The sequence below is a fragment of the Maylandia zebra genome, linkage group LG3, assembly GCF_041146795.1.
Source record: "Maylandia zebra isolate NMK-2024a linkage group LG3, Mzebra_GT3a, whole genome shotgun sequence".
NCBI classification, from domain to species: Eukaryota; Metazoa; Chordata; class Actinopteri; order Cichliformes; family Cichlidae; genus Maylandia; species Maylandia zebra.
In genome coordinates, this window is record NC_135169.1 from 29,298,486 (window position 1) to 29,315,209 (window position 16,724).

At 37.8% G+C, this 16,724-nt stretch overlaps 2 protein-coding genes across 3 annotated transcripts; both read right to left on the reverse strand.

Moving 5' to 3' along the window:
- Positions 1–2,129: 2,129 nt before the first annotated feature.
- Positions 2,130–3,599, reverse strand: LOC111501023 (collectin-12-like). Its single transcript, XM_076882186.1, has 3 exons — positions 3,578–3,599; positions 3,186–3,419; positions 2,130–2,576 (listed from the first exon to the last, which is right to left on the reverse strand). The coding sequence occupies exons 1-3, from the start codon at positions 3,597–3,599 to the stop codon at positions 2,230–2,232; spliced, it is 603 nt and encodes a 200-aa protein (XP_076738301.1). The 3' UTR covers positions 2,130–2,229.
- A 3,830-nt stretch (positions 3,600–7,429) lies between these two features.
- On the reverse strand, positions 7,430–16,684 carry LOC101482560 (E3 ubiquitin-protein ligase TRIM62). Of its 2 annotated transcripts, none has more exons than XM_004563512.3 (14): positions 16,596–16,684; positions 13,469–13,697; positions 13,091–13,278; positions 12,929–13,010; positions 12,757–12,839; positions 12,574–12,661; positions 12,408–12,496; positions 12,159–12,275; positions 11,537–11,632; positions 11,356–11,459; positions 11,154–11,262; positions 10,869–11,007; positions 10,759–10,785; positions 7,430–9,428 (listed from the first exon to the last, which is right to left on the reverse strand). In XM_004563512.3, exons 2-14 carry the CDS (start codon positions 13,677–13,679, stop codon positions 8,884–8,886), a joined length of 1,878 nt encoding a protein of 625 aa, XP_004563569.3. In that variant the 5' UTR covers positions 13,680–13,697; positions 16,596–16,684; the 3' UTR covers positions 7,430–8,883. The 2 variants fall into 2 exon arrangements, with proteins under 2 accessions (XP_004563569.3, XP_004563568.3); XM_004563511.3 differs by having other exon boundaries at positions 12,929–13,013.
- Positions 16,685–16,724: the final 40 nt, after the last annotated feature.

The window sequence follows — 16,724 nt, forward strand, 5'->3', positions numbered from 1 at the left end:
GGCACTCAGAGGTTTTGGCTTCAAATTTACTCATGGCATTTACAAAGGACATTCTTCAAATTTTATCAGGGACAGGTGAGTGGGTCTCTACTTCTTAATCCTGGAGTGTAAACACATTTTTAAATCCAAGTTGGAGAATGACCGCTTGGATGAAGTAAACACAGGGGTAATGCCAAGCAAGGGCGTAGATTTGGTATGGACGGAAGGGACATGTCCCCACAAATATCCATCGATTATTGAATGTCCCCACCAATAATTTGATCTCTTCGAGTAAAGAAAAACAAAACCCATAGAAATAAATAAAAAAAGCGATCTGTCAGCGTCTCATTCACCCAGCGGTGCAGAAAGAGTTAAATTACTTCTCTACTGGAGTCCTACGTCATGTGACAAATATGGCCAATGTGATTGGCTGTGCCTTTCAGGGAGCTCTGTTTAGTTTTAGCAGCGGCAAGCCTGCGCTGCCAGGACCTGCAAGGAGGAGAGGAGGATGGCAGCAAAAAGAACCTGGATATAAGAAAGTATTTTTCAAAGAAACCTGTAAGTCCCTTAAAGTCAAGTTCACTCATAAAACCTGTCCATCATAATAACGTTACAGGCTATGCAAGGCAATACATGCCAACCCTCCCGTTTTTTCTGGGACAATCCTGAATTTCAGTGCCCCTCTTATTACTCTTTCTGGGTTGCAAAATAAACTTTTACAAATTTTTCAGGCGAGAATGTAGCTGTGCAAACTTCAAATATCTAGAACAGCAAACCCCCGGCACATCGTTTTAGGCTTTGGCCCACATCAGTCTAAAATTGTATGTAACCATGAATAACGTGTTGCCATGTCCACCAGGAGAGACTGGACAGTATAGATGTAAAACAAATATGCCAGCAGTTTACCTCAGTTAATGAGAGGAGAAGGCATGTGTGTGGCTCCTTCACATACTGGACATTGAGTTGTTGTGTGGGACACCAGTAGTCCATGTCTGTTGCTGTAACAGTAGTTCATGTTTAGAGTAAAACATCCCAGCTCACTGACTTGATCGGGGCAATAGTGCCTAAAATGTTGCATAATTTTGCTAAGAGATCTGTTACTTTGTGGTAATCTTAGATGAGTAGTTTTATGGACAAAAACCACCAGGTCATTCAGTGTTCCCTTAGTGCTAACGTATAAGAGATGTTGGTGTAGTATAACTGAAGTAATGTTGTTAAGTCCTTAAAGTCATATTCTTTTATTGTCATGACTGTATTTGAAGCCATTTTTATGTTTGTATGATACCTGATTTATATGGAATATGGTTGAAGTAAACTAAAGTATAAAATACTTAGTCAGTCATTTGTTTAATAGTAACTTAACATTATATAATTCACATATAAAACTATGAATTGTAATTTTAAATGGTTTAAAAGCATGTAGAATAGCATATGTAGGCAAGTATATTTCTCCTCTTTTTATCAAGAAAAAAAAGGAAACAGGGCAGGGTTCGGTGGTTGAATCATCCGTCCCCACCAATGCCAAAACCAAATCTACGCCCTTGATGCCAAGAGTTCTCAGGTGCATGAAGCAGTTTTTGAGAAAGTGACATTTTGTCTCATTAGGGTCGAATGGGTGAGAATTTTAAAGGATTTCCTGTATGCACCAAGAACTACTGTAAGGAGTGTCGACTGTGACAGACACAGGTCATCGGTTTACAGCATGTCACTTTAAATAATACATCATTATGAAAAAAAGTAGTTAAGTGGTTTTGTGAAAGTTTACAATATAAATACTCTGGTTTGTCACATCAGCTTTTAATATTTATTAACCATTAAAGACTGGAGATATTATCACAAAGGCCAGTTTATAAGTTCGTAAAGACAAAAAGATTCCAAAGATGAAAAAAATAAACAACAAACATAAAAACTAAAACAGACTTTTTTATCTATCAACAAAAGTGTAATAATGAAGTAATGCAGCAATAATGAAGAAAGCAATTATGATATCACTGAAACTGAATGTCAAGCAGAACATGAGGAAACCATAATTACCTTAGCGAATATCAAATTTTACCAATATTGTGTCGTTTACAGCTATAGATTTGTTTTTCACTCTTAGTTGAAATTTTGCCATCACCAAAACACCCCAGTGACTCACAGCAGAGAACTACAAAATCCCAATTCACTCCAGAATGAAATCTGTAATAAATGGAGATAAGATAAATCTTACTTTGCCTCGTGTCTAAATTCTAAAATAGTTCTGAAGTCTTATTTAAAACATAAAAAATTGTATTTCTCATTGTCTCTCTGACTGACCCACTCACACTGTCCTCCACTCTGCATGCCCACAGCCCTGCCACACTCCTCAGTCTTTCCCTCTCTGCTCCACTTCTCATAACAGACCAGCTTGTCATTGACCCAGAACCACAGATCCAGAGTGCAGGAGTAGCGCAGGCCGAGCCAGACAAAAGGACTCGAGCCATTCTTGGCTCTCACCTCCACCCATCTCTGTTGGTAAGGGTTAGTGATGGAGACCAGTCCCCTGTGAGACTCTCTGCAGTAATCCAAGGCCTCCTTCCAGGTTTTGTTTTCTTTGATCAGGATCAATTTATCTGCCATAAAGAAAAAACAACACATTGAGTTGAATCTAGTGAGCTGTAAACATGAGAAACTCTCTGTGCTGTTTATTTTGTTCCAATAATAAAAAAATAAAAAATAAAAAAACCTAGAAAAAGCGTGTGTGTTACTCTGTCCTCAGTAGAAACCAGTATAATAACAATAATGAACTTTGTGCAGACAGGTCGACAACATCCTGAAATATTTATGTTTTTAAACTATTAGGAATCCAAAACAACTTCTCTCCATATTTACAGACAACAGAGACTTTAAAACGTTGGTTGAACCTACCAGTAGCTCAAAGTTATCCCACAGATATTTAAAGTCATCTGACTGTCAACTAAGTGTGTTCATGTTCATGAGATTAATTCAGCAAACATGCAGATGTAGGTGGAGGAAAAATACACAACATGTTCAGTTGGATCTTGTCAGTGATTCCAGTGATCCTCCTTTTAGAGAAACCAGTCAGACACATGTTGATAAAAACTCACCATCATAACAGAAGAAGGGTTTTTCTTTGCCACATTCATCAGAGCTCCATTTTCCTGATCTGTTTAACAGAGTCATAGCACATGTCTTGTTGCTTTGTTCATCATTGAATAACTGCATATCCCAGTATCTGAAAGAGAAATCACTCCCATCTGACCACCTCCAGCTGTCTCTGAACAGACCCATCCACACACTCATGTTACGGCCAATGAACAGAGCCTTCATTTCTTCTCCATCTACCTGATCGAGTCCACTGGCCAAGTCAGTGTGATTATATCTGCAATAGTTCTGAGCCTGTGTCCAGTTCTTCTTCTCCTCAATCAAATACAATGTTTTATTGTCTTTTTTCTTTTCTGTGAAACAAACAGAAAAACACACAAAGACATCCCTCAATTATTTCTCACCTGAAATTCTGTCTGTCTCTATCTTCTCACTTCACAATTATGTGATTGCATTATATTTTTATATCATGATATTATAATAATATTTAATATTATTCATATCTCCTCACCATCATAGCAGATGAACCACATAGGATGGTGACATGAAACATCTACCAGCTTGTCTCTTTTCCTCCCACAGTTTCCAGGCCCAGGTTCAGTACCGTATCTTCCATTCAGATTCCAGCTGCTGTCATTATGAATGTATTCCACTCCTGGCAGAGACCAACGCCACGTCCTGTTTCCACCTGTGTTGTTGTTCAGTCCAATCCAGGCTTCTCCTTGATTCTGTGCTGAGTTACGGAGTCTGCTCATGTCTGTCATGTCAAACACTTTGGCCAGGTCTGTATATTTCTCTCTGCAGTATGTCTGTGCTTCAGACCAGCTCTTGTTTTCTTTAATAAAGTGGTACTCATACAGGCGGCATGTAAAGAGGCAACACTGACCTGAAATACAGAAATATGATAAACATAGTCTGACTGAAGAAATTAAATATTACAGGTTAACATCGTTACATAAATGAGACTCTGACTGTAGTGAATGGGCAGATGTGAGAAGACTGAGTGAATCTAAGTTAAAGTCTTTTATTTGCCAGTTGCATACATACAATAGGTCCAGGTACATGGGCAATCTTGTACAGAGCTGAGAATAACAGTCAAATAAATACAAATACAAAGACACACTTACAGATATGGTATATAACAAAGTGCCTACAGAGGTATTATATAGGATTATTGATATTTTTTTCTTAACAGAATAAAATGTGAAAAAAAACATGTCAAGTAGTTCATTTATATTCATAAATATTCTATATTCATTTTATTTAAATTAAAAAGAGTATATTTGGTAAACAATCCACTTACCCATCAAAATAAGCAGATACAGACTCCACTGCATCTTTGATCTGACAGATGAAAGTGACGTTTTATTACTCAAGGAAACAAAGATTTAAACAGAACTTCTTTTTTTTCACTTTATGTCAGATGAAAGAAAAGATGGATCAATACAAGATGGTAGGAAATATGGAGTACATGTGAAAAAGACCAACATACTTAAAGAAAAATAGTGTGAACTATTATGAACCAGAACAGAAACTGTTTTTTAAATAATTCAGCAGCTCATGAACAAACTGATAAAATTAATGATATTACTAATCTTGAAAGCTCTTTTTTATTTAATGCTAGTTCATCTTTTCAGTAAGAGTTGAGGTAACATATTTTTTAGTTTTGTTTTTTTTAGTATCACACCTGATAAGATATTTCAGATATTCTCTACACATCACCTCTGCACCACATACATAAAATATATTACAGGTTTTAAACTTACATGTTATAATTTCTTCTCTATTCGGTGTGTTCACGAAGACAGCTCTCAAGTAGATATTGATATACAGTAAAGAGAGCTCTTTTTTGTCAAGGTTAGGATTTGAATATCCAAATACAAGACTGGGACTATTTCCCCTGAATGAATGATCCACTGATGAGAGGAATTTGTATATTCCAGTTATAAAAGGTGTCATTTACTTTGCACTACTAACTGTCCACCAAGCAAGAACGTATAAACATATTGTCCTTATCTGTGTTGCTTAATAACTTCATCCATTATCTTAAACTGGGTGTGAGGCACAGTTAGAACTTGATCTGCTCTAGAAAGTACAGGATATCACTGCTTCAGCTGCAGCTACTCAGACATCATGGCAGGAGGCTGCAACCAACAAATGAAGGCATTTATCCAATCCAGTCTACTAATTTTTAATCCAAACCACACCTAAAACTGTCTTTCTGGGTACATTATTTTTTTATATACAGTTACTGGTGTTATCAGTTTATTCAATTTAGGTTATTAGCCCCATAGAAATGAGTCCGATAAGATCTAAAGCAGGTGTATGTAACGATCACTGCTGAGTGATTGCCACTCTGTCAAACAAATCACAAAATTAGTTGAGCCAGCAGATTGACTCATAGACCCGAATAAAGAAAACTGAATGGAATTTCTGCTCTGCTTCAAGTTTTCAGGTTTGCTTTGATTGAGATAATCATCTTGTACTTGGTGAAATGATACAGGATTCTTGGATTACCTGGATAAAATTTCAGCTTCCAACATTTAATTTTAATAAAATTGTGAATGGAGGCACACTAGACTGAGTATCTAATTTTACTTCTGCTTTTGGTTATGTGCAAATTGTAAGCAAATGCTCAGTGAAATAATGACCTTATATTTCGTGGCATGCTTTTATTATTGTTTTGTTTGTTGTTTTGACTGTGTTGCTGTATGGACTATGCAGTGGAAATGTAAAGAGTGATGATTGGTGAGAGTTTTGCCTGGGCGCCGATCCATTGGTAGTGCCTCAAGGTAATGCTTCGCGCGTCTCCTCCTTCACTCAATACAGACGAATGAGAGCGAGAGCTGTGTGTCAGTATTATTCATTCATTTCTCCTCACTGCTTCCCCTGTTTAAGGTAACTGCCATCCACAGAATGCTATAAACGTGGCAGCATGTGTTACTGTTAACTGTTAGCCCATTATCATTGTTCATCAAAAGGAAAGAGGTGAATTGTGGACTGTTTTTGCTGAGTTGAACTCCGTTGCATGCTTTCTCTATTGCTCCACCATATTGTGTCATGATTTTTCTGTTACTACTACTTTTCTACCACCAGCTTGGCCTTGGGTCAGTTCTCTGTACTCCCTGTCGTCGATGTCAGTGATGAGGCAGACTATTGCAGAGTCATCAGAGAACTTCTGCAGGAAGCATCATCCTCTTCAATGCCAGGTTGGTAGGCAAACTGAAGTGGATCCAGTGATGAGCTGACCAGGGGCCGAAGCTTATGATCTTTCTGTTCCAGCAGATTTCTCAGCTGTTTTTTAACACTTTGAGCCTGTTTCTCTGTGCACTTTGGCTGGAGTGGGACCCTCTGTCCAGAAGTCCAGTTGCAAAAAAATCTGGGAGTGTTCTTTGATGGCAATTTTTTTATTTGAGAGAAACAAATAAATTCTGTTATTTATTTGGCTCAGGCTCCTTGCAAAAATTAAGAACATTTGGTCATCTGTTGACTTCAAGAAAGTGATTTATGCATTTATTTTATCCAAGTTGACTACTGTAATAGTCTTTATTTTGGTATCAGCCAGACTCTGCTCTCCCATCTTGTTCAGAATGCTGCAGCCCGACAGTTTACAGGCACTCTTAAACACAACCATATTTCCCCAATGTTTCTCATTCACATTGGCTTCCAGTATGTTATAGAATTGATTTTAAGAGTTCATTGCTTGTTTTTAAGTCTCTAAATGGACCCTCCTACCACTTTGATTTTTAAACTAAAAATACTCCAAATAGAATTCTTAGGTCAGCTGAAAAGTTTCCTAAACTGGAATAGTCTGCTTCTTCAAATTATTACCTCTCCAAAACTCAGCATTTGTAAACCTCGTCCAGAAACACATCTTTATTCCGTAGCTTTTAATTGTTAATGAGCCTTGTTTTGTTTTTTCTCTGTGTGTTAGTTTTACTTTTACAGCACTTTGGGAGACCTGTGTTGTTGTTAAATGTACTTATAAATAAACTGATTGATTGACTGAAACTGACCATCATGAGAGTATTCCAAAGAGGACATGAAATATTTCCATCCATTATCCAGAACTCTCTTCTACATAGCACAAAACAACAATGAAGAATGTGTGCATCAAATTCACTAGTGGCATCTAGTGGACAAATAAGAAATGACAGTCTTGATGTCATTATTATTATTATTATTATTATTATTATTATTATTATTATTATTATTATTAATGATAATAGTTGATATTTTACATTCTATTTATATATTATATTTTTTAAATCTAGTTATAGATTTTAAAGATATCTACTTATCAAATATATTTGTGGTAACACCATGACAAAAAATGCAAAAAAAAAAAGTTCCTAAATGACAGTCTCTTTAATTTCTGTCCATTTAATGTCATAAATTATATTACATACATCTTTTAAATGGCATACAGCGACTCCTGAAGACCACAATATAAGAAGTCTGAGTAGAAAAAGTACAAAATGAAACAAATGATTGAGCAGATTGAAATAGTTACAAAAAGGATCTGTAAAACAGAGCTACAAAGAGTAAGTAAGTAAACAGTTTGTTGATACAATAAGTGATGGACAATCAGCAAAAACACAACAAACAAGCAGAACTCGTAATCCATCCTTTGGTCAACTATTATAACAAACAGCATTTATAGTTAGAGCTGTGGGAAGGGGGTGCTGTATGTGTTTATACAGCGGTGGAGTGGACCACAGCTGTACACAGCAGAAAAGAATCAGCAGAGTCCAAATGTCACAGGCACAGAGATTTCAAGTATTCCAGTCTTGCAACTCTTAGGACAACAGTCAAAGCTTATTCGCACAAAGTTAACGTAATATTTTAAAGTCAACTTTCAACAACAGGGCCCCTGTGGCTTAGTTGCCAGAGCAAGCCATTTGCTAATGGTAAGGTTGGTGGTTTGATCCCTGGCTCCCCGTGTGTCATAGATCCTGAGTCCTGAATAACCCCCAAGCCCCCAAGGCTTGTAGTAAAAGTGAGTAGAAAAGCACATATATACACTTATATTATTTTCTTAAGGATTAATAAAGTATTCTGATTCCAATTCATACATACACCAGTCCATGTACAAGAAAGTCAAGTGCCCTGTTGCATCCAAGGGATTAATTTGAAATGACTTCCTGAAGTTCATCTAGGTGCATGATTTTAATGCTCCAAATAATTGGCTAATAGCTGATTTTGAAAAATGCACCACCTCTAGCTGGTGATCAGTACGTAACATAATTTGATTGTAATATGTCCTAACGTTTTTCTTAAAGAAACAGGAATAGTGTCTAAAGTGTTTCAACACGCCCAGACCTCCTAGTTTCCAGTGTTCTGTTTTTCCCGGGTTAATAATTTTCTGTTATTTCATTGTTCATATTGTTTCTGTAAAATTTATACATTTCCAATGCTGTATGTATGACTTATTTTTTACTTTTCAAATGTTAAAAGTGAGAAAATATAGTACATAAAAAATAAAACTCTAAAATTGATGCCTCAGTCAGAGGATCTTCATTAATGCATGTTATAAGAAAAATGTTGAAATTTGACCGATCAAATGCCCGATGGGCAGGTGAGCAAACTGTTACTGCACACTGAATAGAAAATATGGTACATAAAAACCTGAGTCAGGTGATCTTCGTGCATGTTATAATGAAAAATGTTGAAAAATTAAAAATGTTGAAATTTGGACAATCTTGGAAAATCTAAGAAAACTCATCAGAAAAAACATTAAACTGTTACTGCACACCTGGACACATATATTGCTTACCAGTGATGCATTCACTGCACCAGATCCAGTACATGTGATTACTACTGTTTTTGCACGGCAGTGATAATCAAAGGATTGCTGTTTTTCTCATTTTGTTTCAGATGTGGACTGAAGTACGGGAGGATCTCACCACCGAACGAACACTCAGTAAATGAGTAGATGTGAGACTGAGACGTCACATCGTAAAAGGACACGAGACCTTCCTCATAATCTACAAACACCCCGACTTTCCGAGGTTTCTCTTTAACCGAAAGGCTCACTGGTGGTGTTGCCAGGGCTGCATATTTCTGGTCTTCATAATGTACAGTAGCCCAGTAACCATTGTCAGGACTGATTGAGAGTTTCCCCTTGCGGTTTGCGTCACGTCTCGCCACACCCAGATCCCACCCGGTCTTTTTGCTGACCTCCACCTCCCAGTATGCCCTGCCAGAGGACAGCCTGTTGAGCCCCAGGATACTTCCAAACATATTAAACCTCTGTGGAGAATCAGGATCTTTCGACATCTTTCCACTATCTCTCACTTTTTTCCCATTATCAGAAATTTCAAGGCTTTGGTGTGCAGTCGCCGGGTCCAGCTTCACGTCCACTGCAGTCAAAAGAACACAAGTGATTAAAAAAACAGGACCGTGTGGTGGGTAGAAGTGTGGAAGCATCACAAGAGTTATGGATAAACTACAATAGAAGACTCCCCTTACTTTATTTACTTTTTCTATTAAACATTTCAGCCAAAGCTGACCCAAACATGGTGGTAAGTATTGCTATGGAAACATTAGTAACAACAGGTTTGTCCTCAGTAAGAAATAATATTTGTATATGAAATCTTAAGGAGATGAGATATGAGCATGCATGATACCCTAACCGTTCCCTGAACTTTTTTTCACATCTTCCTCCGGATAAAGCAATAAAGAGAGGTTTCACACTATCGACAAGCAGCTAGGCTAACAAAAGAGCATCAGGGCATTGTGTTCGCCATGCTGACCCCTTGAGGTCTTGTCATCATAACAAGTAAACACTACTTACTTATGTTAGCTAACTCACTATTTAATTTTTTCATTGGTAAATAAACAATATATTAATATTTTTTAGCTAATAACTGTGCTAATTTTCCAATATTTTATTCACATAACTCCTGAAATCTTACAGTACTGAATCACAGTGCATTAATTTTGTTGAGTTTGCTGCTCGCCAAGAGGTGTCAAATATCGTTCACGTGACAAAATTTGAGAGTAATAAAATGTGCCCGAGCTAAACGTGTTCATATCCTTAAAAATAATTATTCATGTTTTTCCATAGACCCTTTTTTCAGGGGGGTTAGTGATTGCAGTTAAGTGAGCAGTTTTAGAAATATATAAGCAGACAAATTACTGTGGGGCAATTTGTTTCCACAGTGACACAGTTACAGTTGAGGAGGAGAAACTTTATGCCTTTGTGTTTAAATAGGAAAAAACTGAAATAACAAAAATATGACTTGTGCCATACAAACTGTCTCACTGCCCGATGACCAATCATCACCATCAGCTAGATAATGAGTGAAAGTAATCGCTACAGACGATGTTAAAACTCATCTTTGCCATTTGTTTCTTAAATAACTTTGAAAGAGTACATTAGAAAATTATGTTTTATTTTGGAAGTCTACATATTAATTTTGACTGCATCCAACTAAACCTTAACAAGATGAGTTCAATTCTGGCAAACAATAAGAGCTGAAGGCTTTTTTTATTTTGGAATTTGAGAGAATCCTGCTAAATTTCTATAAAGCTTTGGTTTTTATTTTAAAATTTCACAACTTTTAAAGCCTATTAATTTTCCATTACAAGACCTACTGCTGTTCATCAGTATGTATCTGTATTAAACATCAAAATTCAAAACAATCACATTTTTTCATTTAAATAAGGTTTTCATTTTGAAATACACACCTGCAAATTTTGTAATCCTCCTGAGTTCTGTGGAAACAAACATTTTACTAAGTGGCAATAAATCAGAAAATACAGATTTTAATATAAGTATAACAAAATGATGGGCGCACCGATGGATGAGAGTTTTTCCAGTTTGTCGTGAATTTGCTTCATCATGGCTGAAGTCGTAGTTCTCAGTGTGCCAAAGGAGAGTGAAGTGTCAACATTTTTCCAGTCAGTAGATTCATTCAGGCCTGTTAGTGGCGAAACCTGTGTGTGCACACAGTAAATATCAGCGTATGACAAGATTAGATTTAATGAGTTTAACGAAACAGAATTTCCAAAGTGCAGAAATGCACTTTTATGCTGAGATGTTAAAAAGACCAGAAGATGGACTTCAGGTACTCAAAGCTCACCTCCAAGTCTGGGTTTTTGGGTGCTTCAGCAATGGCCTTTTTGAGCACATCAATTTCTCTTTGCAGCTTCTGGATGATATCCTGAGCATCTCCTTTCACTTTCTGTCTCCTAAACAGTATTTAAGAGAGTAAAATGTACAGCTCTATAACAGCACACTGGCAATGTTCAGTTGCTCTCCACTGATAAACTAACAGTACCAACCTCTCCTCCAGAGGCTTAAGGGCTTTCTTTCGAGCATCTTCCACAACTCTGATAGCCTCTGAGAAGAAATTATTGACTTCCAACCATTCGGCATCCAGAGTACCCTGAAAAGAGAGTGGATGTGTTAAAGTAACATCAAAGCAAGAAACCAAACGAATGAAAAATAAATAAACATCCTTACCTTGCAGTCTATTTCCGATGATCTGACTTCAGCCATCTTGAGCTCTCTGATGTGAATTTTCTGCTGCAAATCAGATTTCATCTTTTCCTGTTTTGCCTTGAAAGAGGAAAATGGCTCAGAGTCAAAGGTCTCATGATAGAAGGACACATCCTGGTCAAAAATGACTCCAATGTTTCTCACAGTGCTACTGGAGGCCAAGGTAATGCCATCCAGAGTAAGAATCTGGTTAGATATCATATTTCTAAGATTTTCAGGGCCGAGTAAAATAACCTCAGTTTTATGTGAATTTAGAAGCAGAAATTTAGAGGCCATCCAGGTTTTTTGTGTCTTTGCGATATTTCTGCAGTTTAACTAAATGTGGATACTAGGGAGGTTTAAAGCTAGAGGTGTGGTGGCTTTGACCGAAAGGTGTGCAAACACATGCAGCAGTAGCCTGTAACACTCTGTGAGGCTTTACTTCCACTACTATGAGTGTCTGAACTGGACCTCCAAGCAGTGTTTGTGCTGTTGGCACTTTTTGGAGCATTTTTAGAATTTTTTCAGTTTTAGTGACTGAAAATTCTACTAATTATTACATTGTTACTCAGAACCACTATTTTAACAACTATTAAAACTGCATTACCTTTTGTAGTTTTTTAGTCTTCTTCTCTTTCAGCCTGTCTATCTCCTTTTCTTTTTCTTCAGGGCAGATTGCTGCGTGCTGGGCTGCTTTCCCAGGAAGCTCCAAGAGTTGTACCACCTAAAATATGAAAGCAGTAAGTAATGAAATTAATCTTTATACAGTTTAACTCTTAGCAAAATTGTTTCACATTTATACTAAAACCATATTTTACATGCATCTGAATAACTGTACTTAAGAAATCTGCAGTACCTGCTGTCCACCAGTAGAGAAGTCCAGAGCTCGACGGGCTTTGTCTGAGCTCACGGTGCTTTGATGAGAGCGCTGAGGAGTCTCAAAGACTGCAGAGGAACAAGAGAGTTATTACCAAGCAAAGCTGGCTTGAACTATCATCAGCTGTGAAGATTGTAATGCGTACATGATGTGTCTGTCTCCATCTTTGTGGTTGTGTTGTCTGTGTGATCACTGTGGTTGCTGAAGGTCTGTGACACAGACATGAACACAGACTGTAAAAGGAAAGTAGAAGTGGAGATTCAGTGGGTGTCACTTGACAAGTTGTCCTAACACTTCTTTGATATGTTTGAAAAGAAAATCTGTGTACCTGTGCACCAGAGCCTAAATCAAGCCCCTGATCTTCGCCCATGTTTGAACCTGTTGGCACAGACTGTTGCTGAGTTTCAACCACTGTAACAAAAGAGGATTAATGGTTAAATTAAGCCACCTTGCTTTTTTGGAGTGTTGTCATTATGAACTAACTAAATTAAAATGCATACATGATTTAATTATCTCTACTGCAGAGGCTTGTCTGGCTGGAGAATCGATTTGGGGGATGAAGCTTGATGGCAGAAACATATTCTGCTGGAGAGAACAGATGTGATTATACAGTTCGATGCTAATCTAGTGTAATTTCTCATATTTTGGTGAAAAAGCCATACCTCCTCCTTGACTGAAGGACTGAAAGTTGGTCTGCTGCACTTTTGATGAGATTCTTCTTGATGATTTCTCCAGAGTTGAACTTTGTTCTCTTCCAGTTGATTTTGTGTAGATCTCATCCCTCCCTGGAGATCTCCGAGGTCCTGATCAACTGTGATTCTGGGCCAGCTGTAGTAGCTTGAGTTTGAATCTGTTGTGTTTGTGTGACACATTAAGGAACGATTATTTTAACTCTTCCTGCATATTCTTTGTTTATTTTTTAGTAAATCATTCCTTAACAATGTGAGAATACACTGTAACGAACTGTCAAAGTGACAAATTTATCCTCTGCAGCTGCACAAAGTGTAACTATAGGGCAGCAGTACAATCAGCGCACTCACCAGACTTCACAGAATTCTTGAAAATATCCATAAATGGGTCTGTTAATTTGATCTGAGGACTCAGGATAGTCACTGTAGGAAGGTAACTGAATTGTTCATGTTCAGGGATCCTCATTCCCTTTGGTGTACATCCCATCTTTCCCTGGTGAACTCTGAGGCCCTGGTAACTTGTCGTTTTGGACCAGCCACAGTGGCAAACCTGAAGACTCATTTTGGATGAGTTGAGTATCTGAAGTAGACAGAAAAGGGTGTAAACAACAGGGAAATCAGTAAGAGTTCAATTATTAAATGCACTGTTTAGAAAATGTGGTTTTAGATTTTAGGAATAATATGAGTAATGTGTGAATTATCAGTGAGGGTAGTTTATCACTAGTTTGCTTCAATAATTGATTTTAATGCTATTCTTTCCAAACAATTTGGTTATTATTGTTTGTCTTCTGCTAATGAAATTAAAAGTCACAGTTTTTTCTTTTCTCATGATCCTAGAGTTTTGAGTTTTGGGGTGTTTTGCAGGTTTTTAATTTATTTATCTGTATTACAGTTCTGTATTGTTGACATTCTGGCTTTTTTATGGTTCACATCTTAGTCCTGTTCTCAGTGTTTGTTGCCTCATGATTAGTTTTGATAGTCCACGTATCAAGAGTGTTTTTTATTCAGTTTTGCTTCCCACTTCCCAGCCCGTTAGTCTGATTCCATTCAGCTGTGTTCCCTGGTGTTTTGCATCTCCCTGATTTCCTAGTATGTAAACAATGTCTGAGTCCTCCTTTGTTCTTTGTCATTTTCTCCCTCAAGGTGTGTTTCCTGTGTGGTTCCAGCTTGTCTTGTTAAAGGCTTGTTGTGTGTTCATAGTTTCTGCTATGGTGTATACTCTACTTTTAGAAGAGTTTTTTTTTACTATTAAAAGTTGTGCTTTTCAGGTTAAAAGTAACCTTTCAAGGCATTACTGCATGATGTCCTGATGTCCTTATATCAGAAAGAAATGATGACCATATTGTTTTTGCCCCTCAGTTACCCATCATTTCTCTGTTCCACTTTACAAGACAGACATATAAAATACTAAGACAAATATATTACCCCTTATATATAAAAATACTTTTTTTTTAAAAAGTGAAACTGTCAAAAATTACACCTCGGACTCGCTTGTGTTGCACAGTGATTAGGCGCCCTCTAGTGGCACTGAATGTGCAACAAAAAAAAAACCCACTGATATTACAGTTTTGTGTCTTAGTGTGGAGAGTTCATGTCAGTAAAGATATACATTAAAACTGTCACCATTCCACTGAGATTTTAAAAAACATTATCAAGCTACAACATATATGTACTTATACATAATATTGAATAATTTAATTCAATTTTTATTTATATATCACAACAACAGTAGCCTCCAGACACTTTATATTGTAAGGTCTACATTATGAGGTACAATAATACATACAGAAATCAATCATATGACCCCTACGAGCAAGCACTTTGGCGACAGTGGAAGGAAAAACTCCCTTTTAACAGGAAGAAACCTCCCACAGAGCCAGGCTGGGGAAGGGTGGCCATCTGCCTAAATAAAGCATAAATGTGGTGAAATATCGATCCTATACATAACACATAAATGGTAAATGGCCTGCATTTGTATAGCGCTTTTCTAGTCCCTAAGGACCCCAAAGCCCTTCACACTACATTCAGTCATTCACCCATTCACACACTGGTGATGGCAAGCTACATTGTAGCCACAGCTGCCCTGGGGCGCACTGACAGAGGCGAGGCTGCCGGACACAGGCGCCACCGGGCCCTCTGACCACCACCAGTAGGCAAACACGGGGTTAGTATCTTGCCCAAGGATATTTGGCATGCAGCCAGAAGGCAGCCTGGGATTGAACTACCGACCTTCTGATTAGTGGCTGACCTGCTCTGCCACCTGAGCTACAGCCACATAAATGTAATTAGTGTTTTATTATTTTTAATAAGCATTAAACATTCATTTTAAAACTCATCTCCCTTTCAAACTTTGACCACACATATAACACATAATTATAGGCAAACACTCACGCCCTGACATTTAATCTGTAGCTACTAGAAGGAGTTAAAATGACTCTCCAAGAGTAGTATTTGCATTTCAGGTTGGATTTGTTTATTCTTGTCATGGAAAGAAAAGCAGCCTAGTGGAAAAAAAGCTTAGCACACACCGTGCAACCTGCGGTTTAATTTTATAGCCATGACAGCTTCCTTATCCTGAAAAGATCTGTGTAATTAACAGAAGTTTTGTTGTATAAGTTTGTGTGCATGTGCACGGATTCGGCTTATATAGGGTTTTTTTCTGGGATTTCGCGCAACCCAGGAAAAAATAATCAATACATAATGGGCTTGGAGTGACAACATTATGAATGAAATGAGCTTTATTTGGAAGCACCCCCCCCCCCTCGACAGGTTGTGTGTGAGACTTCAGCACAGCAGCAGCAGCAAGTAGGCGCACCGAGGGCCCTCGCGCTCAATTTTCGAGTATATCTGTGTGATAGAATTTAGAAAACACATCGGTGCAAATTATAAGTCTGGTGTTTTTGTGTCCGTTGGTTTGTTTTTGTTTCGTGAGCTGGTTATTATACCGCTACACCGAGCCAGAGAATACCTCGCCGCCCCGCCCCTCTCCTTCCTGTGCAGCAAGCAACAGGCGCACCTCGCAAACGGATGGCGCCCTTACTCGCCACAAATGGGCAATAGAAAACTGACTGGTACCCATGCAAGCACAAAAATGCGTTGGCAGCATTGGTGCCAGCAACTATTTTTGCCGATGCCCATAATCCCGCCCCCACCATGTCGCCTATATCAAAACCCCCAACTGTATAACGTTGTGTGCTGCACTCTACAAACTACGAGTTAACTAACAACTTTTTAGATTTTATTTCACATGCAAGATGACGTCACAGCATCTACACAAAATAAAATACATATAAAACATATATATAATACTTATAGTATTATACAAAGGAGTAATGATTTAATATAATCTGATTCTTCTACAAACAAGGCTTTCATTCATGCAGGCACGAGAGTGAGTGGGTCAGTGAGACTGTCGTGTTATTTTATCATGAAGCATTTCAAAAAGTTCAAAGTAACACCAAAGTGCAGAGCAGCCTACCTGCGCTCCTGCGTATCTCGATGCTCCTCTGTGAGATCTGCTTTCTCCACATTCTGCTCCTCTCTAATAAAGATTCAGCAGTTTCAGTTTCCTTTCGGCAAAATCAATCCCGAAACTGTGAGGAGTTGC